General features: G+C 50.9%; 1 protein-coding gene across 2 annotated transcripts in view; it reads right to left on the bottom strand.

The window, feature by feature from the left end:
- Positions 1-12,950: 12,950 nt before the first annotated feature.
- The window catches only part of BMP8A (bone morphogenetic protein 8a), a 43,571-nt gene continuing 31,810 nt past the window's right edge, over positions 12,951-24,711 (bottom strand). The window contains exons 4-7 of one of the 2 annotated variants that reach the window (XM_086380456.1): positions 21,187-21,387; positions 20,379-20,458; positions 19,786-19,896; positions 12,951-15,978 (exon numbers count right to left, since the gene is read on the bottom strand). In XM_086380456.1, coding sequence (XP_086236582.1) covers positions 15,829-15,978; positions 19,786-19,896; positions 20,379-20,458; positions 21,187-21,387 — 542 coding nt within the window. In that variant the 3' untranslated portion in view covers positions 12,951-15,828. Of the gene's footprint in view, positions 15,979-19,785; positions 19,908-20,335; positions 20,459-21,186; positions 21,388-24,711 lie in introns of both variants that reach the window. The other variant, XM_086380445.1, reaches the window with a different exon arrangement.

The following is a 24,711-nucleotide window of genomic DNA, read 5'->3' as shown; positions in this document are numbered from 1 at the left end:
AATCATAGTTGGAAAGTCTTAACTTATACAGAGGTTATGGAAGAATCCAACCTATGTTTGTCCTCTAGTATTGGTCATTAATTATTTTTCTTTACAATTAGATGTCTGACCCATTTGGAATTTATTCTTGCAGTGAAGTAAGTTGTGAACCCAAATATTTGTTCGTTTGTCCCAGCACCATTTTGGAAAATGTCCCTTTTTGCCCCAACAGTTTTAAGAGGACAACTTTTATGACTCGCTGAGTTTCTACATGTACCTTGGTGTGCTTCTGACCACCCTCTTCCCTTGGTCTGTTTGGTCTCTTCGTGTGCCGTCCCACTAGTAAACATTCACTTCTAATGAAGGTAGTATATACTTTCTTAGATTCTGAGAGCTGGAGGTTTAACTATCCAGTTAGATATTTTTAATCAGGCGCCTTTTCCTTTCTCGGCCCCAGAAAATTTCCGCTGCCTGTGCACCCATGAGAAGGGCTTTGGCTTCTAAGCAGCAGCTTCCACCGCATCGTCCCCCAGTTCGTGTGCCCGGGCGGTGATTTCACCAACCACAACGGCCCCGGCAGCAAGTCCATCTACGGGAAGAAGTTTGACAATGAAAACTTTATCCTCAAACACACGGGACCAGGTGGGATCCGGCTGGTGGGTGATGGTCGCTGGGCTGGGCTGGGACAGGATGGCTGCGCAGGGGGGTGACAGGCTGTGGTTCTGGTCTCCTCCAGACCCCCACCCAGGGAACAGGAGAGGTGTTCGGCCTGGCTGGAGCTTTAGGCTTCTAATGGGTTGTTTCTTCACTTTGACATACTCATTCTTGCCTCCTTTTATGGGAAAGAGGCATATAGCCTGGTCCTGCTGCTACAGTGGTATGTTGTCATTGTTTTAATTTTTTTATTTTATGTAATTTCAAATTTGCAGAAACTTTACAAGAACAGAATAAGGAGCCACCGCCTATAAACCTTTATATGCCTTTTGTCCACATTTCCCAGTTGCTTACCACTGACATTTAGCGGTTGTTTACTGGTGACCTTTGTCCTCCACTTATTCTAGTCTGGGCTTACTAGTTGTGGCATGCAAGTCTAATTGCTTCGTAGCATGTGGGATCTTCCCCACATCCCCTGCATTGGCCGGCAGATTCTTAACCACTGAAGCACCAGGGAAGTCCGTACACTTACTCTTTACTTAATTGTTCTTAACCCATTAGCCTCGTGTCCACCTTTTAGAAGATACTTTACTATGTGCTGAAGTGAAAGTCACAGTTATTATAATATATCCTGCCAGTATATAATTTTTTAAAAAATAGTATTATAACAAAAAGAAAGTATTTAGAATAAAATAATATGCATTTCAGTATTTAGACGCTTGGACACAACTGCATCGATGGAATATTTAAACACTTGCACTTCTGCCTGGAGCAGGTTGACAGCGTAGACTGACTTGACACTGATGTGCTACATCTCCAGAGTTACGGTAATGTGATTTTCTCAAACGGTGAAAAATCTCTTGGTAAAATTCTAAACAGGGCTTCCCAGGTGGCTCAGGGGCAAAGAATCAGTGTGCCAAGCAGGAGATGGGAGTTCCATCCCTAACCCAGGAATCCCTTGGAGAAGAAAATGGCAACTCACTTCGATAATCTTGCCTGGGAAATCCACAGACAAAGGAGCCTGTCAGGGTACAGTCCATGGGGTTGCAAAGAGTCAGACATGACTTGACGATTAAACAACGAAGATTCTGTACAGAAAGAAATTGAATATTCCCTCAGTTTACACGGTAGGTCCCTTTCTGAAAAAAAAAAGTTGAGGCAAACAATAAATCTTTGGATTTATTAGGTTGGCTGAAAAGTAAAACGGAGTTAGCTTCTAGGCTCAGTTCAGTTCAGTTCAGTCACTCAGTCATGTCCGACTCTTTGCAACCCCATGAAACGCAGCACACCAGGCCTCCCTGTCCATCACCAACTCCCAGAGTTAACCCAGACTCATGTCCATCGAGTCAGTTATGCCATCCAGCCATCTCATCCTCTGTCGTCCCCTTCTCCTCGTGCCCTCAATCCCTCCCAGCATCAGAGTCTTTTCCAATGAGTCAACTCTTCGCATGAGGTGGCCAAAGTACTGGAGTTTCAGCTTTAGCATCATTCCTTCCAAAGAAATCCCAGGGCTGATCTCCTTCAGAATGGACTGATTGGATTTCCTTGCAGTCCAAGGGACTCTCAAGAGTCTTCTCCAACACCACAGTTCAAAAGCATTAATTCTTCAGCGCTTATCTTTCTTCACAGTCCAACTCTCACATCCATACATGACCACAGGAAAAACCATAGCCTTGACTAGATGGACCTTTGTTGGCAAAGTAATGTCTCTGCTTTTCAATATGCTGTCGAGGTTGGTCATAACTTTTCTCCCAAGGAGTAAGCATTTTTTAATTTCATGGCTGCAGTCACCATCTGTAGTGATTTTGGAGCCCCCCAAAAATAAAGTCTGACACTGTTTCCACTGTTTCCCCATCTATTTCCCAGGAAGTGATGGGACCAGATGCCATGATCTTCGTTTTCTGAATGTTGAGCTTTAAGCCAACTTTTTCACTCTCCACTTTCACTTTCATCAAGAGGCTTTTTAGTTCCTCTTCACTTTCTGCCATAAGGGTGGTGTCATCTGCATATCTGAGGTTATTGATATTTCTCCCCGCAATCTTGATTCCAGCTTGTACTTCTTCCAGTCCAGCGTTTCTCATGATGTACTCTGCATATAAGTTAAATAAGCAGGGTGACAATATACAGCCTTGACGTACTCCTTTTCCTATTTGGAACCAGTCTGTTGTTCCATGTCCAGTTCTCACTGTTGCTCCCTGACCTGCATACAGATTTCTCAAGAGGCAGGTCAGGTGGTCTGGTAGTTCCATCTCTTTCAGAATTTTCCACAGTTTATTGTGATCCACACAGTCAAAGGCTTTGGCATAGTCAACAAAGCAGAAATAGATGTTTCTCTGGAACTCTCTTGCTTTTTCCATGATCCAGCGGTTGTTGGCAATTTGATCTCTGGGTTCCTCTGCCTTTTCTAAAACCAGCTTGAACATCAGGAAGTTCACGGTTCACATATTGCTGAAGCCTGGCTTGGAGAATTTTGAGCATTACTTTGCTAACGTGTGAGATGAGTGCAATTGTGTGGTAGTTTGAGCATTCTTTGGCATTGCCTTTCTTTGGGATTGGAATGAAAACTGACCTTTTCCAGTCCTGTGGCCACTGCTGAGTTTTCCAAATTTGCTGGCATATTGAGTGCAGCACTTTCACAGCATCATCTATCAGGATTTGAAATAGCTCAACTGGAATTCCATCACCTCCACTAGCTTTATTCATAGTGATGCTTTCTAAGGCCCACTTGACTTCACATTCCAGGATGTCTGGCTCTAGGTCAGTGATCACACCATTGTGATTATCTTGGTCATGAAGATCTTTTTTGTACAGTTCTTCTGTGTATTCTTGCCATCTCTTCTTAATATCTTCTGCTTCTGTTAGGTCCATACCATTTCTGTCCTTTATCGAGCCCATCTTTGCATGAAATGTTCCCTTGGTATCTCTAATTTTCTTGAAGAGATCTCTAGTCTTTCCCATTCTGTTGTTTTCCTCTATTTCTTTGCATTGATCGCTGAAGAAGGCTTTGTTATCTCTTCTTACTATTCTTTGGAACTCTGCATTCAGAAGTTTATATCTTTCCTTTTCTCCTTTGCTTTTCGCTTCTCTTCTTTTCACAGCTATTTGTAAGGCCTCCCCAGACAGCCATTTTGCTTTTTTGCATTTATTTTCCATGGGGATGGTCTTGATCCCTGTCTCCTGTACAATGTCACGATCCTCATTCCATAGTTCATCAGGCACTCTATCAGATCTAGGCCCTTAAATCTATTTCTCACTTCCACTGTATAATCATAAGGGATTTGATTTAGGTCATACCTGAATGGTCTAGTGGTTTTCCCTACTTTCTTCAATTTAAGTCTGAATTTGGCAATAAGGAGTTCATGGTCTGAGCCACAGTCAGCTTCTGGTCTTGTTTTTGCTGACTGTATGGAGCTTCTCCATCATTGGCTGCAAAGAATATAATCAATCTGATTTCGGTGTTGACCATCTGGTGATGTCCATGTGTAGAGTCTTCTCTTGTGTTGTTGGAAGAGGGTGTTTGTTATGACCAGTGCATTTTCTTGGCAAAACTCTATTTGTCTTTGCCCTGCTTCATTCCGTATTCCAAGGCCAAATTTGCCTGTTACTCCAGGTGTTTCTTGACTTCCTACTTTTGCATTCACGTCCCCTATAATGAAAAGGACATCTTTTTTGGGTGTTAGTTCTAAAAGGTCTTGTAGGTCTTCATAGAACCGTTCAGCTTCCTCAGCGTTACTGGTTGGGGCATAGACTTGGATTACTGCGATATTGAATGGTTTGCCTTGAAAAGGAACAGAGATCATTCTGTCATTTTTGAGATTGCATCCAAGTACTGCATTTCGGACTCTTTTGTTGACCATGATGGCTACTCCATTTCTTCTGAGGGATTCCCGCTCACAGTAGTAGATATAATGGTCATCTGAGTTAAATTCACCCATTCCAGTCCATTTCAGTTTGCTGATTCCTAGAATGTCAACATTCACTCTTGCCATCTCTTGTTTGACCACTTCCAATTTGCCTTGATTCATGGACCTGACATTCCAGGTTCCTATGCAATATTGCTCTTTACAGCATCGGACCTTGTTTCTATCACCAGTCACATCCACAGCTGGGTATTCTTTTTGCTTTGGCTCCATCCCTTCATTCTTTCTGGAGTTATTTCTCCACTGATCTCCAGTAGCATATTGGGCACCTACTGACCTGGGGAGTTCCTCTTTCAGTATCCTATCATTTTGCCTTTTCATACTGTTCATGGGGTTCTCAAGGCAAGAATACTGAAGTGATTTGCCATTCCCTTCTCCAGTGGACCACATTCTGTCAGATGTGGTCATTATAAACAGATTTTTGTCATCTGCCTGAATGCTTATCCGGGCATTGAAAGTCTAAGAGGTTTAGAATAATTCTTCAGTAGGTGGAACATTGGAGGGCATCCCTGCTCCCTCTGTATTCAGTTCAGTTCAGTTCAATCGCTCAGTTGTGTCCAACTCTTTGTGACCCCACGGACTGCAGCACACCAGGCTTCCCTACCCATCACCAACTCCCAGAGTTTACTCAAACTCATGTCCATTGAGTCGGTGATGCCATCCAACCATCTCATCCTCTGTTGTCCCCTTCTCCTCCTTCCTTCCGTCTTTCCCAGCATCAAGGTCTTTTCAAATGAGTCAGCTCTTTGCATCAGGTGGCCAAAGTATTGGAGTTTCAGCTTCAGCATCAGTCAACCAAAACCACACCCTGAACTTTCCAAATAGCCTCAAGGGGGCAGCAGTACCCTATTTAGAACCACTGCCCTAGCCAATCCCCTCCCATCCTGGTGCCTTTCCATCATGTCTGCTTAATTTATCCTGCACCCATGTAAAGTGTGCACACTGCTCTCTTCCTGTGTCTTCTCTGGACGCCCCAGCGGGGTCGCAGACCTCACGTGCCCAAGCAGCTCTTGCTTCTCACCCCAGAGCGCTTCCTCCCCACCTCCCCTGTTTTCAGTCAACAAAGCCACCATCCACCTGTCTGCTTGGTCAGAAGCTTAGGACTCAGCCTTGCCCTGCCTCTGTCACCTGGACGCAGTTCCATCTGTCTTCAGTTAGCCTCCAGGTCCAGCCACCGCTCTTCACCTTCTTCCACCTCCACCAGCATCCCCAAGCCCGTCTGCCTCCTTTTGCCCTTGCCTCTTCCCCCTCATGGTCTAGTCTCTGCAGGATGGTCAGTGGTCCTTTCTAAGCCTATCTCTCATCACATTGCTTTCCTGCTGACAACCCTCCCGTGGCCACCTCTCACCCTTGTAGGATCCGTCCTGCAGGCTGGCTGACCTGGCTCATGGACTGTGCTGCTCACCCTCTGTGCTGCCTCTTGCAGCCTATCTGTTCCAGACACCCAGAGCTCATTCCCCGCAGGGCGGTGGCAGACACTGGCTCCTCTCCTGGGGCCTTCTTCCTGCAGCACCCACAGGTGTCACCCCTAATCTACACCAGGGGTCACCCACGGGTCGTCTAGCCCAAGAGGCCTAACCTGACCTCTGTCTCTAAAATGGGCTTTCCTATTATCTTGCTCTCTTTTTATTTATTTTTTAAAAATATTTATTTATCTGGTTGCGCTGTGTCTTAGTTGTCACACAGGGGATCTCTGATCTTAGTTGCGGCATGTGGGGTCTAGTTCCCTGACCAGGGATCAAATCCAGGCCCCCCTGCACTGGGAGTGTCGAGTCTTAGCCACTGGACTACCAGGGAAGTCCCTCCTCTTCTTTTTAATCAGCTTCTTTTTTTCTTCATGCACTGATTACCTGAAATCATATTATAAATTTCAGTTCAGTTCAGTTCAGTCACTCAGTCGTGTCCGACTCTTTGCGACCCCATGAATCGCAGCACGCCAGGCCTCCCTGTCCATCACCACCTCCCGGAGTTCACTCAGACTCACGTCCATCAAGTCTGTGATGCCATCCAGCCATCTCATCCTCTGTCGTCCCCTTCTCCTCCTGCCCCCAATCCCTCCCAGCATCAGAGTCTTTTCCAATGAGTCAACTCTTCGCATGAGGTGGCCAAAGTACTGGAGTTTCAGCTTTAGCATCATTCCTTCCAAAGAAATCCCAGGGCTGATCTCCTTTAGAATGGACTGGTTGGATCTCCTTGCAGTCCAAGGGACTCTCAAGAGTCTTCTCCAACACCACAGTTCAAAAGCATCAATTCTTACGTGCTCAGCTTTCTTTATAGTCCAACTCTCACATCCATACATGACCACAGGAAAAACCATAGCCTTGACTAGACGGACCTCTGTTGGCAAAGTAATGTCTCTGCTTTTGAATATGCTGTCTAGGTTGGTCATAACTTTCCTTCCAAGGAGCAAAGCATCTTTTAATTTCATGGCTGCAGTCACTCTTTTACTTATTTTCTTAATTCTCCTGAGAATGTCAGCCCCAGGAGGGCAGGATTTAGTCTGTCTTATTCACCACTGTACTCTGGAACGGCATCTGACACATAGTAAACCTGCAGTAAATATTTGAATATTTAAATATTTGAAACAGATATTCACAGTGCCGGTTCATTGTGCCAGATACTCTGATCAACCCCGGGCTGAAAGTAGAATGGGACCTAGTCCCCATTTGAAGGGAGCCCAGCCACGAAGGGTGGCGTTTCCTGTCCCTCAGCCCCTGTTAAGCCTGGGCCTTTTAGACTAAACTCAGATGTCAGCTCCTCCAGAAAGCCTCCCCTGGCGCTGTCACCGGTGTCTATGTGTCTGTCGGAGGTGACTGCCTTTTGTGCTCTCATTTGCTGGGCAAACGTCTCTGCCACTAGGGTTCCCTATTTCGGAGCATGATCATCTTTTTTTTTTTTTTAACATTTTTATCGATATAGAATTCACATACCATTCAGTTCACCCATTTAAAGAATACATTTGGGGAAAATAAATAAAATATTCATTTTGGGACTTCCATGGTGGTCCAGTGTTTAAGATACCATGCTCTTAACGTAGGGGGTGTGGGTTGATCCTTGGTTGGGGAACTAAGCTCTCACATGCCATATGGTATAGCCAAAAAAAAATATATATATATATATATATATTTCAGTGGTTTTTAATGAATTCACTGAGTTATGCAGACATCACCACATATAATTTTAGAATATTTTCATCATCCCCTCAAAAGAAGCCCCACACTCTTTAGCAGTCCTTCCCCAAGCCCTTTGTATCCCAGCCCTAGGCAAACTCTAATCTACTTTCTTTCTTTCATGGATTTGCCTATTCTGGACATTTAATATAAATAGAATCATACAATATATAGACTTCTGTGACTGGCTTTTTTCACTTAGCATAATGTTTTTAAAAATGTTCATTTACAGTATAGTGTGCATCCGTGTGTAAGTCTTTTTTATTGTCAGTTAATATTCCACTGTATAGATATACCACAGTTTATTTATTCATAAGTTGATGGACATTTCAGTTGTTTCTCTTTTTGGCTATTATGCTGCTGTGAACATTTATATACAAGTTTTCGTGTGGACATTTGTTTTCACTTCTCTTGGGTATGTACCTAGAATTGAAATTGCTGAAACATTTGATAACTCTATTTTTAATGTAAGGAACTGCCAAACTATCTTTCAAAGTGGCTGCACCATTTTGCATTCCCACCAGCAGTCTCTGAGGATTCCAATTTCTCTATATCCTCACCAACATTTGTTATTATCTGGCTTTCTTATTATAGTTTTCCTAGTGATGTACAGTGATATCTCATTGTGATTTTGATTTGCATTTCCCAGATGCTTAATAATATGGAGCATCTTTTCATGTACCTTTTGGCCATTTGTATATATTTGGGGAAAGGTCTATTCGGATCCCATTCTTAATTGGGTCATTTGTCTTTTTATTATTGAACTATAAGAGTTCTTTAAATAGTCTGGATATAGGTCCCCTATCAGGTATGTGATCTGCAAATATCTCATTCTGTGGATTGTCTTTTCACTTCCTTTATGGTATTCTTTGAAGCAAAAAAGTTTTAAATTTTGAAGAAGTCCAGTTTATCTGTTTTTTTGGGGAAAGGGAGTCACTGTACTTTTGGTATTGTATCTAAGGTTCTACCTAACCTAAGCACGAAGATTTACTTCCATATTTTCTTCTAAGAGTATTATGGCTTTAGTACAGACCTAGGTCTTTGATGCATTTTGTATTAATTTCGGGGTGTAGTGTGAGAGGATGGGTCCATTTTCATTCTTCTGTATGTGGGCATTCAGTTGTTTCAGCGCTGTTTGTTGAAAAGGCTGTTCTATTCTTGTTTAATTATCTTGGCATCCTTGTTAAAAATCAGTAGACCATAAATGTAAGGGTTTATTTCTGGACTTTAATTCTGTTCCCTTCATCTGTGTATCTATCCTGTGCCGGTACCACGCTGTTTTGTCTTCTGTAGCTCCATAGTAAAATTTGAATTCAAGAAATGTGAGTCGTCATACATTATTTCTCTTTCTCAAGGTTATTTTGGCTATTCTGGGGCTCTAGCTCAGTCGATAAAGGATCTGCCTGCAATGCAGGAGACCCAGGTTCGATCCCTGGGTTGGGAAGATCCCCTGGAGAAGGCAATGGCAACCCACTCCAGTGCTCTTGCCTGGAAAATCCCATGGATGGAGGAGCCTGGTAGGCTGCAGTCCATGGGGTCACTAAGAGTCGGGCACGACTGAGCGACTTCACTTTCACTTTTCACTTTCATGCACTGGAGAAGGAAATGGCACCCCACTCCAGTACTCTTGCCTGGAGAATCCCAGGGACAGAGGAGCCTAGTGGGCTGCCATCTATGGGGTCGCACAGAGTCGGACACGACTGAAGTGACCTGGCAGCAGCAGCAGCATTTAAATGTGAATTTTGGGATAAGCTTATTAATTTCTATAGAAAGGCCAGCTAGGATTCTGGTACAGATTACAATGAATATGCAGATCAATAGAGAAGTGTTACTATCTTAACAATATCAAGTCTTACACTCCATGAACATATGATGTCTTTCCATTTGTCTAGGTCTTTTTTAGTTTCTTTCAGTGGCTCAGATGGTAAAGTGTCTGCCTGCAGTGCGGGAGACCTGGGTTTGATCCCTGGGTCGGGAAGATCCCCTGGAGAAGGAAACGGCAACCCGCTCCAGTACTCTTGCCTGGAAAATTCCATGGACAGAGGAGCCTGGTACGCTACAGTCCATGGGGTAGCAAAGAGTCGGACACGACTGATTTCACTTTCTTTCAGTACTGAAAGTTTGTTCAGTAGTTATCAGGGTATACATTTTATACTTCTTTTGAATTTATTCCTAAGTATTTTATTCTTTTTGATGCTATTGTAAGTGAAATTTTCTTAATTTCATTTTCAAATTATTCATTGCTAGCATATAGAAATACAATTGATTTTTGTATATTAATCTTATATCCTGCAACCTTGCTGAATTTGTTTGCTAGTTTTAATAATTTTCTAGTATATTCCTTAGGGTTTTCTAAGATTATGTCATGTGTAAATAGAGACAGCTTTACGTTTTCATTTCCAATAGGATGCTTTTTTTTTTTTTGGTTGGGGGAGCTAATTACCCTGGCTGGAACCTTTAGTACAATGTTGAATAGAAGTGCAAGGCTAGACACATTTGTTTTATTCTTTGTCTTAGAGAGGAAAGTATCTAGTCTTTTACTGTGGGTTTTTTTTTTTTTTTTTTTTTTGTAGAACACTTATCAGATTGCGGAGCTTCCCTTTTATTCCTGGTTTATTGGATGTTTTTATTTTGAAAAGGTATTGGATTTTTTTCTGCATCTATTAAGATTATAATACGGTTTTTGTCTTTTATTCTATTGATCTGGTTTTTGGATAGTAAACCAACCTTGCATTCCTGAGAAGAATTAATGATTTGTGAGTGACTCTTTTCTGCTAGACTGTGGGCTCCACCCAAGCTTGGACCAGTATCCCCAGGGTTCAGTAGGTGCCTGGTTATGAAGTAATAAGTATTGTTGAATGAATTAATGAAAGAACAAACCAGTATAAGATGATTGAAACAACCATGCTGAGTGCTTCATTGACTATCAGTTGAGTGGAAGACAAGGCATCCAAGAGTCTGTAGGTCCCCGAGTCTGAGCCTGCCTGACTGAAAGGCTGACAGCGGTGTGCATAGACACAGTGGGCGACCACCCAGGCCCCTGGTGTACAGCCCTATGAAAGAGTGGTAACAAGAGTCCTGGGACCTGGAGACAGAGGCCACGGCGGCTGCTGCTGCTGCTGGGATGGGGTGGGTAGGGCGGGTACCCACTTACTCTCCGCCCTCCCTCCCTTGATTCCTCCTCTTCTGTTCAGCCGGCAAAGGCCCAGGGCAGCAAGGATGGGAAGCCCAAGCAGAAGGTGATCATCTCCAACTGTGGGGAGTATGTGTGAGACGGGAGCTGTCAACCCGGGGAAACAGCACCCGAGGTGTCCCGTTGGTAGCGAGCAGGGCTTCGTGTTGTGGCCCTTCCTCGGGGTAAGCTCCTCTGCAGGCACAGCCTGCGCCTCCTCTGGTTCTTCCTTAAGTGTGGCCTTGGGCCTGGGGCCGCCCTCCCCACCGTGGACGGCTGTGCGTGGTCTTTCCAGGCCTCTGCTGCCAGGGCTTCTCTGAGCCCACCTAGTGTGGATACTGGATGTATCTTCTGGTAAAAGAAATCCTAGTTCTTATACTGCTGCCATGCAGCCAGGTCCCAAGTGTTTTCAGCGGTTGCAGCTGTGACTCACCTGTCCTGCTGCAACAGATGACAGACCGTGGCACCCCCTGTGCGGCCTCCCTCCCCTCCAGGCTGCCCGAAAAGTACCCCCTGGTCTGATCTCTGCAGGTGGCAGTGCCTCTTGTCTTCTCTCTCTCACCTGCTACCAGGCAGGCCAGGTAGATTAGCCAGGCCCCAGTCCTACCCTGACACCTGCTGGTCTTGGGCTAACAGGCACTGTATTCAGTCTCAGTGACCTGTTCACACGCTGTGCATTCGTTGGACCAATAGAATTGTATCACAGCAGAGTTCAGGGCCCTTCTTTGCCAGGCCCTGTGCTGGTTGCTGGGGAGACATAAGAAGCCAGAGGGGTTCTTGCCCTGCCCTTGGCCCACTTGGAAATTGAACTCTGGTGCCATGGTTTGTCACCTGCTCTAGGCTAGCCTCTCACCCTACACCTGTTTGGCCAGCCAGGCTGCCTGACAGCAACTTGAATGTACGAAGGCAGAGCCCCATCAGTCCATCACTGGAAACCTCCTCCAGGACTGCCCCCTGCCCCCCTGCCGCCGGCTGATGGTTGTCCGGATCGAGTCTGGATGTTCAGAAACCGCTGGGCTGGGCTCATTCCCTCACCTGTGTTCTCATTTTGGGTTTGGCGATCAGGTTGAGTCGTGAGGGTGGGGTAGCCTGCTGGCCCCTGGCCCCAGTGCCCCCAGGCTAGATCCTGCAGAGGGATAGCTGCTAGCCCTCCCCACGACGCCAGTGCTAGCCCGGCTCTCTGCTTTCACATGGGGCTTCGTCCTCTGTGGCTGGCTGGGGCTGCTCCTGTGGCCGAGACCCATTGCCGCAGTATCCCAGCCGGGACCCTCACTTCTTAACATAGGCGCCTTCTCACTTCTCACTTCACATAGGCAGTCAGCTGTGGCTGTCAGCACAGGCAGCAGCCATTCGGGGCTGGTGTGATGTCCGAGCAACAAGGGGAAGCACTCAGGCTCAGCACGGTTGGCCTTGGGGACGACATGTGGGCAGAGAGCAGGCTGGCCTGTGGCCCCAGCAGAAATGACTGGTCACAAAGCCTGTGAAACAAGGGAAGGGTGGGGGTGGGGTGACTTGGTCACTGTGCTTTCCTGATTGCCCTGGAGAGGTGGGGACCAGCAGACTGGCTGGAAAGGCTCGCTTGGGAGAAACCAGCAGGAGGTGATTGCTCACCTTGTCCTGTGCAAGGGCTGCCCCAGAAACTATGCCATGGTGATCACCTGTGAGCCTTGTACAGGTGGCAGCCTGAGCCTCAGACCTGGTCCAGGTTATCTGAGCTACTGGCCAGCCTGGTGGCCATGCCCTCGCTACCTTCCTTCCTTCCCATTGCTGCAGATGATAGGGTTGGGGGCCCACCACCACCCTCTGGGGAAGGAATAGTGAGCCCTGGTTTGTGAGTAACAAAACCTAAGGCAGAAATCAAAGGCTACTGAAAATTATGTTCCCAAGGAGTATTTAATAACAGAAATGTTCAAGATATGTCCTAGATTGAATGATTTAGATCACTAGCAGTGCACAATCCTAACTGTAAAGTAACCCATGTATTATGTAAAAAGACACATATGCCGCGGAAAAACGACTGCAATGATTAACAATGGTTGTCTCTATGTGGTGAGATTATGTGTTTGTATTGTTTTTTATTTTCAAGAGCATCCCCGACACGTGTAATATTTTTGAAAGTGAGAAAAGAGGGCCAAATGCTTGTTCAAGGCTTCCCAGTAAGAACAAAAACCCCAGAAAGTTTCCCCTTGACGCAGGGCCACAGGAGGGGTGGGGGTGCAGTGCTGCCCCGTCCTCAGGAGAGACAGGATCAAGCTGTCACGGCCAGCTGGGACCCCCTCCACAGATGGGGGGGTGGTGTGCAAGTCCACACCTCACCCCAGGAGATTACCAAGTTTCTATTTTTTAAGGAAAAGCCCAATGAGTACAGTAGCACCTCCAAGGACACATTCTGGGAGGGCTGGGTTTTAACAGGAAGGCACTTCGGGGAGACCCAAATTTGCAAGTTCATTTAAAATAAGGCCACAAAGAATACTGTTCATTCAGCACACGTGTGCAGAATCAGTGCCAAGTGCTCCGGACAGACCTGATCCCCACGCTGGCTCCACCAGGCCAGAACCCATGGCGCAGTCATTCTGCAGAGAAGGAGTCGCTGGCTCTGAGGTGCTCGAGTGGTCCCATCAACATGAGGCACAGCCAGGATTTGTTGCTGGCAGGTCTGCTGGCTGCCACAGCTACCCTCTCCTGTCATCGCCTCCTTTCCTATGAAATTGTAGGGAACTTTTTGAAGCATGTCACCCACCTCCCTACATAGAGACACAAGAATTGGGCTTTGTCCGATGAGCTGATGTCTGGGCCAGGCTGGCTGTACAGTAATGAGGATGTGCTTGGGGTGAGGGGGACAAAGCAGTGCCCTCCCAGGCATGGGCCCCAGGCACCGCTTCCTTTGCGCCCACCCTCCCCATCTACTTTGCTGCCAGTGGGCCTGAGTTGATCGCCCTTATTTATGCTTCTCATGTGCAGCCTGAAATGTGACCTGCGCTGCCAAAGGGAACCAGGTAAACGAGATGGCCCTGGTAACTAGCCACTGCCACGTCATCAGTTTTCTGTCTTTAATTATTGCCCTTCTCTGCAGCCTTTTTCTGTTGGATTTCATTCGGTGGCCACGTGGATGGCTGAGGGTGGTAGAAGTGTCAGGAAGGCCTCAACCACTGGACTCCTGACTTTACCGCACGGGAAGGGAGTCGTGTCACGATCCTTGTGTTCCTTATGTTCCACACCTCCGATGGGCAGGGCAGTCACATCTTCCAAACATTCACTTCATAAATTTTCCTGGTGCCTCAAACCATACCAGGTTATGTGCTTAGGCAATGAAGAAACTTAACACTGGCATCTGTCAAAAGTTTCCAGGCCTCCACTGCCCATGATGTTGGGAGGAGAGAGCTCTGAATGAGGCCCTGAAATAGCAGGCTTCAAGTCTCAGGGCCGCTGGGCACTTAGACCACATCTTGGCTCTGGGAGAGGAGAGGCCCAGAGTTGTAGGTGGATTCTCCAGCCGGAAGGGCCTTTGGAGATGTGAGAGTCCTATGTATGTTCTTTTGTCAGAGACAGGAAATCGAAGCCTGAATGGAAGGGCATCAGGCACGTCAGTGACTGAGCTGAAGCCAGAATATGGGTCTACTGACATTTGTGCTGGTACTTGGTCCTCTTGCTGCCAGCCTGAGGTCAAAGCCCCAGACCAAAAGGGAGATCACCGTCTTCCTGTGTCCATGGAGGGGCCTCTTCCTGTGCACTGGCTCCCAGAGCCCCTCCCAGGTCCAGGCGGAGAGGCTGCTGTCCTGAAGCAGGACCCCTCCTCCACCCCCGCTGCGCTCCCGGAGCCCCTCAGGGCAGAGAGTAAACTCCAGGGGTGTCATCCTGGGCTGGGCCTGTGGGCTGGGGCAGGTTCAGGATCTGCTTTTAATGATATTTTGGGGTTCGGGCAGCTGGGTTCTGTCTGGTCCACCAGGTAAATTACAGGCTTACCAAGTCAGAAATCAAATAAACACTCCAGGTGGCCGCTCTAAGAAGAGCAGTGGTTTCCGGGAACCTCCCCACCCAGCTCGGCCTAATTGCCGCCTGTCACTCCCCTGGCACCCGGGCCTTTTCTTTGGCTCACAGGCCCCAAGAAACAGGACGGGGCTCCAGGGCGCACAGGGTGACTCAGACTTGTGTGATCAGCCTCTGGGCGCTGGCTGACGCAGTGCCCTCCCTCGCCCTGCGCCTGCGTGCACTGGATTGCTCCTCAGTGCGGCAGGAGAGAAAGCAGTACACCAGGCTCAGGGCTGCTGGCTGCCTGGAATCGCATGCTGAGCGCCTTGAGGCCCTGTTCAGGGTCTGTGGAAGATGGTGACTGATGGCCGTGGGCAAGGGGCTCAGCTGTAACGTCTGTGCTGTCAGCCTGGACCTCCCTGCAGCTGTGCCCTTGTTTGTGCTAAGAGTTCACTTCACGTGTAAGTGCAGAGCACCACACAGAGAGATGGAGGGACCTGCAAACCTCCAAGGTTCACTGCTTCCCTGGGGGCCACACCTCTTCCCCAGGCAGGAGACGTCCCCACCAGGTTCACCCCCAAGCAGAAGGCCCATTGTTCCTTCCCAAAGTGCTAACTGCCCAAAGGCCAAGTCAGGAACCACTAATACACTATACCCAGAGGATGTGCACCTCTGACTGCGCTGTGCTGGCAAGGGGCAGACCCACACCCAGACCCGTGGTGAGTGGAGCAACTCCCGGCTGCTAGCCTCAGGCTCCAGGTGCTCTCAGACCATCCTGGGTCGCACGCAGTAGGAAAGGGCTGGCCAAGGACAGCTCCTAAGATGGGACTTCTGTGCTGACCGCAGCCTGCATCAGCCACGTGGGGTTGGGTGGGACAGACTACCACACATCCCAGGGCAGGAGGCAGAGGGCCTGGGTAGGACCAGCCCCTGGCAGGATGTGGGCAGGGGTGGGGGCGGGGCCTCAGTGGCAGCCGCAGGCGCGGACCACCATGTTGCGGTGCTTGCGCAGGATGACGTTGTTGCTGCTGTCGTAGTAGAGCACGGAGGTGGCGCTCAGCTTGGTGGGCGCGCAGCACGCCTTGGGGACCGCCTGCGGCTTCAGCAGGTGCACCTGGCGGGGGCGGGAGGGGGCAGCGGGCAGAGGCGTGAGAACCTCGGGCTCCTCCCGGGACCCCCGTCCCAGCGCCCAGCTCCTGCCGCCTGGGGCTCCGCCGCTGTCCCCTTCCCAGCTCCATCTCCTCCCCGCCCCCCGCACCCTCCCCCCGCAGCCCACCGGGCAGGTGCTGGCCTGAACTCTGCCCCGGCCCCGCCCCCTTGACGCCCGCCCTGCCCAAGGCCCTCAGGCCCAGACTGAGCACCGGGGGCTCCTGCCACAGCCCCTCCCCTTAGATGGGAGGGCCCTGACCCTGTGGGTCCCTCGCACCTGTGCCAGCGCCGGCCTGGCGCTGCGACACTGCCTCCCCCTCCGCCACCCCCTTTGCCCCTCCTTCCTCCTTGATCGCTTCTGTAACACCCCGCCTCGTGTCCTGTCCGCATGAGCTGTTTCTGGTCCATCTGCCCCTCCGGGCTGGGAGCTGGTGAAGGTCCCTGTTACACCTCTTAATGCCCAGTCTTCCAGGCTCACCCTTGAGGTGTCCAACACCATTGTTTCTCAAACCTCCACCCTTGTAACAACTTCCAGACAGGGATTGTTCTGGATGGATGACCGCTGGGGACACAGGGGCCGAGTCACCTGTATAGTTGCTTGGCTGAGGTTGCACATAAGGCTGGGACCCGACTCAGAGAGGGGGCCGGGAGTCCCTGCTACCCTCCTGCAAACAGCTCTACCCCTGAAAACAGCCTGTCTGAGGGAGCTTCTGAAGCCTCCACACAAATATTTATGCAGAGACTCAGGCAGGATGAGCTGCAGTTCATACTGGACTCCTCATCCGGTTGCCACACCCCCCAACTCAGTCGGGGCCTGAGAGAAAAGGGAACCTGCATCCATTCAGCAGGACCTCCCACCCTTCATGGGAGACTGCTGAGCAGGACCTGGATGAAGCCATCTGAAGTGGGGGTGAATGTCAGGCACCCTGGCCCCTGGTACCCAGAGCCCAGCCTTATCCTGGGAGGCCCAGCTTGGATCCAGCCTGCTGCCAGGACTGTCAGCCAGGCACCAGGCTGGCCTGGGTAGGGATGTCCAGCCAGACTGGGCTGTGGGGATGCTGCTCCCCAATTTCCCAGTCTCCACCTGGGGTGGCTGGGCTTGGCTTTCAAAGGCCCACATGAAAGAAACCAGGCGACACTGCCCACCTGCACCACCCATGAGGCTCTACGTGGCTCGAAACCCGGGAGGGCTTTTCCTAGGTTAGGACAGCACCACAGGGGCGCAGCTGTTCTAGAAGTCCATCCTGGACCAGGCTTCACCAGGTGATCGACAGAGAGGACAGCCTTTGTTCCGTCTGTACCAAGAGACTGATCTGGAGTCCGATGTGCCTTTCCATTCACGTCACTTTAGAGCCCCGTGGCAGACCAAATCGGAGGCTCTGAAACTTATTGGCTGTGCATCATTCAGGAAAAGTCATGCCTCTGTGGACCTCAGTTTTCTCCTCTGCCAAATGGGTATAATGGTGCTATTCTCCCTTCCAACACAAATGTATTTCAGACACGTGCCTTGTGCCAGCTCTGCCCAGGTGGAAAATACAGAAATGTCTCAGAGATGGTCGCCACTTTCATCCTCAGCAGGACAGGAAGGGAGACAGGGGAACATTCCAGCAAACACCCAGGACCCCCGAGAACAGTACAATAGTCACAGCAGCTGTCCTTGCTCTGGGAACAGGAGCCCTGGAGACCGACGCTGGCTGGGAAGGACCCAGAGACAAGGCAGCAGGGCGAGCAGGAGCTGGCCTGGCCCGGGGCGGATGAGGAGACCCTGGTCAAAGGAGGGAGGTGAGGGCACTGGGACATGGGCTGGGGGACATTGAGGAGGTGGGTAGGCCAGTGAGGGGCCCCGGGTCACAGGCCAAAGGCTCAGACTTCTCCCCAGGGATAAGGGATGCCACGGGGAGGGGGTTCCTGACCCAGAAGGAGGTGGTCACATTTGTGCTTTAGTGCGACCCTCTAGCTGCTGTGTGGGGAATGTGGGGGGTGAGGCTGGAGGGACCCACTTCCTCCTCTTCGGCCCCAGGACACCCCAACCACCATCTCACCCCCTCCCTCCCACCCAGGCTCCTCTTCCTCCCCAGGTCTCTCCCACCTCCACTGTCTCCCCAGAAAATCTCTTCTGCACTCACGACTCGGAGACTCCAGACTTGCACCCCCAACCCTCAACTTCTCACGTAGGGTCCTGCAGGGCCTCACACACATGGGGATGGAAGCAGAACCGCTGATTCCCTCCAATCCGTTCTTCTACCCAACACCTTTGCTGCCCCCTCCTCGTCCTGGAGGAGGGCCTCACCTGGAGGCCTGGGCTCCTGCCCTCCTGCCTCCACTGTCCACATCTCACCCCACCAGGTGCCTGGTCCTCCTGTCGGGACCACAGCAGCTCCTCACTCCTCCCTGCCTCCTCCACCCTCGACCCCATGGTCTGTCCTCCTGCAGCTGCCAGAGATGCTTCCAGAGAGTGCCCAGATCAGGCCCTGCTTCTCTGAAATCTACTCCAGCCCCTCAGTTTACTTGGGATTAAATCTACCACCTGCCGAGCCTATGGGAGAGGCCCTGCCTCCCCCCAACATCATCTCCCTTCATCCTCCTCCCCTCCAAGCCAGGGTCCTTGAGCCCACCCAGCTCACCCCAGTCTTCCCCTCCTCAGGGGACCCATGGTGTTGGCTGTCCTTTCTTCTCGTGTTCACTGACAGCCTCCCCAGAGGGCAGCCGCTGCCTTGACAGCACCGAGCACAGAGCTGGCGCTCCCTCCTGCTGACTGACAGCTCAGAGGCTGAGGGGCGGGGCCGCTGCAGAGCCAGGGAACCAGTCCTGGGAGGGGCAGCGCCGTCATCACCCTGTGCCCCCCTCACAGGGCAGAGAGAAGCCCACACACCGCTCATCACCCCTGAGATTCTGCAAGGAAGGTGGCTCCTGGAGGAGGGGGTGTCCAGCAAACCCCACGTGACCACTGGGAAAGGAGGCATTACCAGGCGTCCAGGCTGCTTTCTTAATTCACTCACTCTCACTCTGGCAACACCTTGAACAGCCTCTAACTAGAGTGCCCAGGTCAACGTTCTAGAAATAAGCCTCAGCACACACACACACACAAGCCACTGCAAACACTTAGCAATAAGCAGCCTCAACCATGTTCCTACTAGAAACTTCCAGCATTTAAAGTTACCCCAGACACCAGGGCATCAGAAGATCTGTAGAAAGACAAAGAGCAAGAGGGACCCGGAAGAAAAACAACAGGAGAGGACCGGGAGGGGAAGCCAAAGCCAGAAGGGCACAGGGCAGCCCACGACTCTAGTGCAGGGAGAGGACAGAACCTCCACGTGTGTAACTCAGCCCGACCCCCAGGGTGTGTGTCCCCAGGAGGCCAAACTCGACAGTGAATGCGGTGCACATGTGTGTACCTGGGGCACGGGTAGTCGTGTGGGATGCCCACCGGTCATGAACGTGCAGTGCCTCTGACCACCAGCAGGCAGGCCCACCCCATGGATGTGAATGTCCCCCATGTGCATGTGGAGTGCACACGTGTGTATGTGTGCACACCAGTCAGCAAGAGCCTGCTGCACGCTGTTCAGGTTCGTGGGACGCAGGGTCTCCATACAGAGTGGCCACACAGGGACCCGTCTCTGTACGGCCGTGGGATTTCACGGCACGTGCAGGCTGGGTTTCCACGTGAAGAAGGCTCCCTGACACAGCAGTCCACCGTCACCTCCTGGCTGCACGCCCCCTCCCCAGGGCGAACCCCTCCCCCAGGTGTCCGGGCAGGCGGCGCGGTACTGACCAGGGACTGCAGGATGGCGTGGTTGGTGGCGTTCATGCAGGAGTCCAGCGGGAAGGAGCACTCCCCTTCACAGTAATAGGCTGAGTAGCCTTGGGGGGCGATGACCCAGTCCTGGGGGGTAGTGGGAGAAGGTGAGTCCCATCCACGTGCCCTCCCAGCCCTTCATCCAGCACCTGTCACAGCATGACTCAGGGCTGCCCCCTCCCTCCCTCAGCCTCAGGACACCTCCCGGGGCAGAGTGCCACCCCCTCCAGGTCAGACAACCACTGAAGTCCCTCGGTGAACAGAGCTGGACACGAGCTCCGTCCCCTCCACACGCCGTCAGCGCGCAGCTGCGTCCTCCCCCGCTGCCCCCAGTCACAGCCCCGCCAGAGGCACTGCCCACCCTGGCCTCAGCTTCCCTGCTGCAGCTCGGACATTTTATGGCTGAGGACTCAGTCTCCATAGTCATGGTTTTACAAAACAGCCCTTTTCCCTTCTCCCTTTAGAGAACTTGGAAAACAGAGGAAAATAAAGACAAAGTTCTCTGTGGGTCTACCTCCCCTGGGACACAGGTGGGGACAGTCATTTTGGAAAGGAGAGTCAGAACTCACCAGCCAGCCCAGGTCCTGGAAGCTCACGTACAGCTCGTGCCGACGGCACACCTGCCGGCCGTGGGAGCCGTGGATGTCGTCTGCGGGGACACGCAAGGGCTTTGCTGGGCTGCTGTTCCCAGGGTGGGGGACGCCATGAGGCGCACGTTTGTTGAATAATAAATGCTGGGAAACTAACCCATTTGGTCTCATAAAGCCCATGTCTGCAGCTCTGCTGGTGCCATGACCCAGTTCAAGAACTTTCGATGGCTCCCTCTGGTGGCAGTCACCTCACACTCAGCCCAGCCTCCCCTGACTTTCAGCCTGTGGGGTCCTGATAATCCAGTAAAAGCCCCGGGGGCCTTCGGCCATCCAGGGGCCCCTCCTCCTTCCCCCCTCCGCCCCCGTCCAGAGTCACCCCGACCTCCCCCCCCTCTCCTGCCATGCCCATTCCACAGGACATGTGCTCCCATTAAGGTCAAGCAAAGGCTGGCTCCCGTGAAGGAAAGGGCTCCTGGTGGCCTTGATCCTGCAGGGCTCGGCCTGGTGGGGTGACCTTCACACAAACGCCTGGACCCTGCAGGGGCCCCTGGTTCTGACAGAGACCAGGGCGAGGCCTGCTGAGCCCCCGAGGGCAGAGAAGGGACTTTGGGGCCGCGGGGGCAGCAAGGGTGGATGCTCAGAGCCCTGGAGACTGTGGGGGGGTTGCTCCGCAGGGGGCAGGGCAGAGGGTGTCAGGAAAGGCGGTGGGGTGACCGTCGGCCTGACCGCGCTGAGGCCAGAGGGGCTCCGTCCCCGCCTCTGTCCCCGCTTCCGTCCCCAGGCTCACCAAAGATCCCCGGCAGTTTGTTCGGGGGCGGCAGCTCGTTGGTCCTTTTCGGCGGCCTCCTCTTCAGGGGCCTCACTGCCCGAGGGGCTCGGGCGGGGCCCGGGCCGGGGCTCGCCCTGAAAAAGGTGACCACGAAAGGCTGTTTGGAGCGCGGAGCCTGTCGCCCCAGCAGACCGGCCAGGCCAGGATCCACACTGCGCCCTGAGATGGAGAGAGCAGAGAGGGGTCACTCGAGGGTGGGCACTGCGCGGGGACACAGCGGGGACCTCTCTGGGCGGGCCAGGAGCTCGAGGCTGAGGCCTTGGGGGACCCACTGGGCCTGGGTTTCCTCCTCTGAAGACCCGAGTCCCCAGTCCAGCCCCAGCCCCTCAACCTCCCTGCCCGCTCTCCCGCCTCCCCACTGCCGGAGCCAGCGTGTCTACGGGGTGGGGGAGGGCCTCGTGAGCCCAGAGTCAGGATTAGCGATGATTGAGGGCGTCTCTGGCGGTAACAGCGCTTTACAGCTTTCAGTCAGTTCACGTGAGGCTCTCAGCCGGTCTTCACGGTAACCCTGAAACCATCATTTCACTAAAAAACAGCCGCTCAGTGACGGCCCAGAGCCCCACTGCTGGGGACTCTCAGAACCAAAGTTCCCACCTCTGTCCTGGGGCTCGAGCTCCCACCCCATCCTTTCTGGGGATCAGTGTAAGATTTACAGCCCTCACTGGGGAAGGGGCGGACTCAGTGCCTGCTCTTCTGAGCACCGCCCAAGAGCAGGCTGTTGACGTCCCCTGAAGCCCCCAAAGGAGACCCCAGGCTCAGCAGGTGGAGACATTTACCCCAAGTCCCAGAGTTGGGTTTCAGTTCAATTCAGTTCAGTCGCTAAGTCGTGTCTGACTCTTAGTGACCCCATGAATTGCAGCACACCAGGCTTCCCTGTCCATCACCAATTCCTGGAGTTCCTCAGACTCACGTCCATCGAGTCAGTGATGCCATCCAGCCATCTCATCCTCTGTCGTCCCCTTCTCCTCCTGCCCCCAATCCCTTCCAGCATCAGAGTCTTTTCCAATGGGTCAACTCTTCGCATGAGGTGGCCAAAGTACTGGAGTTTCAGCTTTAGCATCATTCCTTCCAAAGAAAGCCCAGGGCTGATCTCCTTCAGAAGGAACTGGTTGGATCTTCTTGCAGTCCATGGGACTCTCAAGAGTCTTCTCCAACACCACAGTTCAAAAGCATCAATTCCTCGGCGCTCAGCCTTCTTCACAGTCCAACTCTCACATCCATACATGACCACAGGAAAAACCATAGCCTTGACTAGACGAAGCTTTGTTGGCAAAATAATGTCTCTGCTTTTGAATATGCTATCTAGGTTGGTCATAACTTTTCTCCCAAGGAGTAAGCGTCTTTTAATTTCATGGCTGCAGTCACCATCTGCAGTGATTCTGGAGACCAAAAAAATAAAGTCTGATACTGTTTCCACTGTTTCCCCATCTATTTCCCATGAACTGATGGGACCAGATACCATGATCTTCGTTTTCTGAATGTTGAGCTTTAAGCCAACTTTTTCACTCTCCACTTTCACTTTCATCAAGAGGCTTTTTAGTTCCTCTTCACTTTCTGCCATAAGGGTGGTGTCATCTGCATATCTGAGGTTATTGATATTTCTCCCGGAAATCTTGATTCCAGCTTGTGTTTCTTTCGAGCTGGGTTTAAACACGTGCATCTAATCCCAGAGCCCAAGTTCTTGTCCCTTTATGTCCTTAGCCACCAGGTTTGTGGTTTAAAAAGGAGGAAAAAGAGAAAAGGCTGCAGGCAAAGACATGCTTGGGGCCTGAGTCTCAGAGAAGTGACACTTGTAAAAGTGGAATTTTATTCATATCAGCTTAAAGCCTGAGGATGCAGGAAAAACACACTGATTATCCCTGGAAAAGTCAACTCCACCAATAAAACTATATTCCTGTACCTCATTGTATTCCCAATGACTTCTTTTTTTTTTTGTCAAAACAAAGTAATGACTATACAAAAACTTAGAAAAAATATCACCCATAAATCCCTCCCCTACTGCAACACAACATTTTCATTTTCCTGGGATATTTTCATATGTTAATTTAAATTGTGAGCATAACAAAGAATTCTGTATTTACTCCCAACTTTTTTTCCACATTAACTTTTTCTCCATTGTTAAGTCTTAACTATGAACATTTCAAATGTCTTCCCTTGTGGCTCATCTGGTAAAGAATCCACCTGCAATACGGGAGACCAGATTTGATCCCTGGGTTAGGAAGATCCCTTGGAAAAGGGAAAAGCTGCGCATTCCAGTATTCTTGCCTGGAGAATTCCATGGACTGTGTAGCCCATGGGGTCGCAAAGAGTCAGACATGACAGTGACTTTCACTACTTCCACTTTCTTGAGACAATATAGCTTAATATTTACATATTAGTTCATCTTTAGACATTTAGGTTATTTACTGGTTTCATTATAAAGATGAGAATATGACAGAATGTCTTCATTTCTTTCCTTGTGGGATTTTTAAAGGAAATATAACATAGTCATGTTAAAAACAGGGAGATGACTACAGGTTATGTTTCCTAAAATACAGGACCTAGCGTCCCACTTCCATGTACATTTCACCCCAGTGTTGAAATAGTGATGCACAGCCATATATATACATGCAAGTATATGTGTGTGCACACTTGTGCATTGATACAGCGAGTGTACATATATACAGATACACAAAAATATGTCTCCCATTAGTGAGTCTTATGATCCTCCACTGTACACTACAAGTCAAGGACATTGACTGCCCCAAGCACAGCCTGGCTCAAAGGTCAGTCCTTAAACATCTGTGGTTTAGCCCCAAGTCCAGGGGCCAGAGTTGACTGAACAACTAATCAACCAGAGACTAACTTTGACCTATGACATCACCTGCCACTACATGCACTGGGCTCATGAGCAGAGCCGCCACTCAGGGATGACCCTGCTGAGACAGGAGCTGACACTGAAGCGGCCCAGGGAGAAGCCATTCGGGGAGTTTGGGTCACGACAAGTGAGGGTCACAGGAAGAGCCGGCCCGTGAGGAGGCGAAGCCACAAGACACACAGCAGCCCCTCCGCAGAGGGAAGGGCCCCAAGGGCACTAGGAGGTGGCCAAGGAGTGACATAGGCAGGCTGATGGCTCTCGTCCATGCAGCACTGGAGTGGCGCTCCATGCCCAGCGGACATGTGGGGTGGCCTTGGCCCAGCAACCCTCCGGGCCTGTGTGTGCAGCCCCCTGTCCTGTGAGTCCCTGGAGAGCCCTGTCCATAGACGGGCTAGGGAGACCTTGGGTGACCCAAGGCTGGGCTCACTGTAGGCTTCTCTTAGTGCAACTGTCTGGTATTGGGGTCTCCTGGGCACAGAGAGGGGGGGTCACAGGGCAGGCCTGGACTGTCCAGGTGGTGGCGCCCAGGCTGCCTGGCTCTGGTAGGACCCTTTCGAGAAAGCAGAGCGGCAACTCCAGGAGCCTCTGGGACCCAGAGTCCCTGCTCTAGACCTGAGCTGTGAGAG

The sequence above is a fragment of the Bos grunniens genome, chromosome 3, assembly GCF_055505025.1.
Source record: "Bos grunniens cultivar Pamir isolate PY7600 chromosome 3, Bosgru_T2T1.0, whole genome shotgun sequence".
In the NCBI taxonomy this organism is placed as follows: Eukaryota; Metazoa; Chordata; class Mammalia; order Artiodactyla; family Bovidae; genus Bos; species Bos grunniens.
This window is presented reverse-complemented; position numbering and strand designations above follow the sequence as displayed.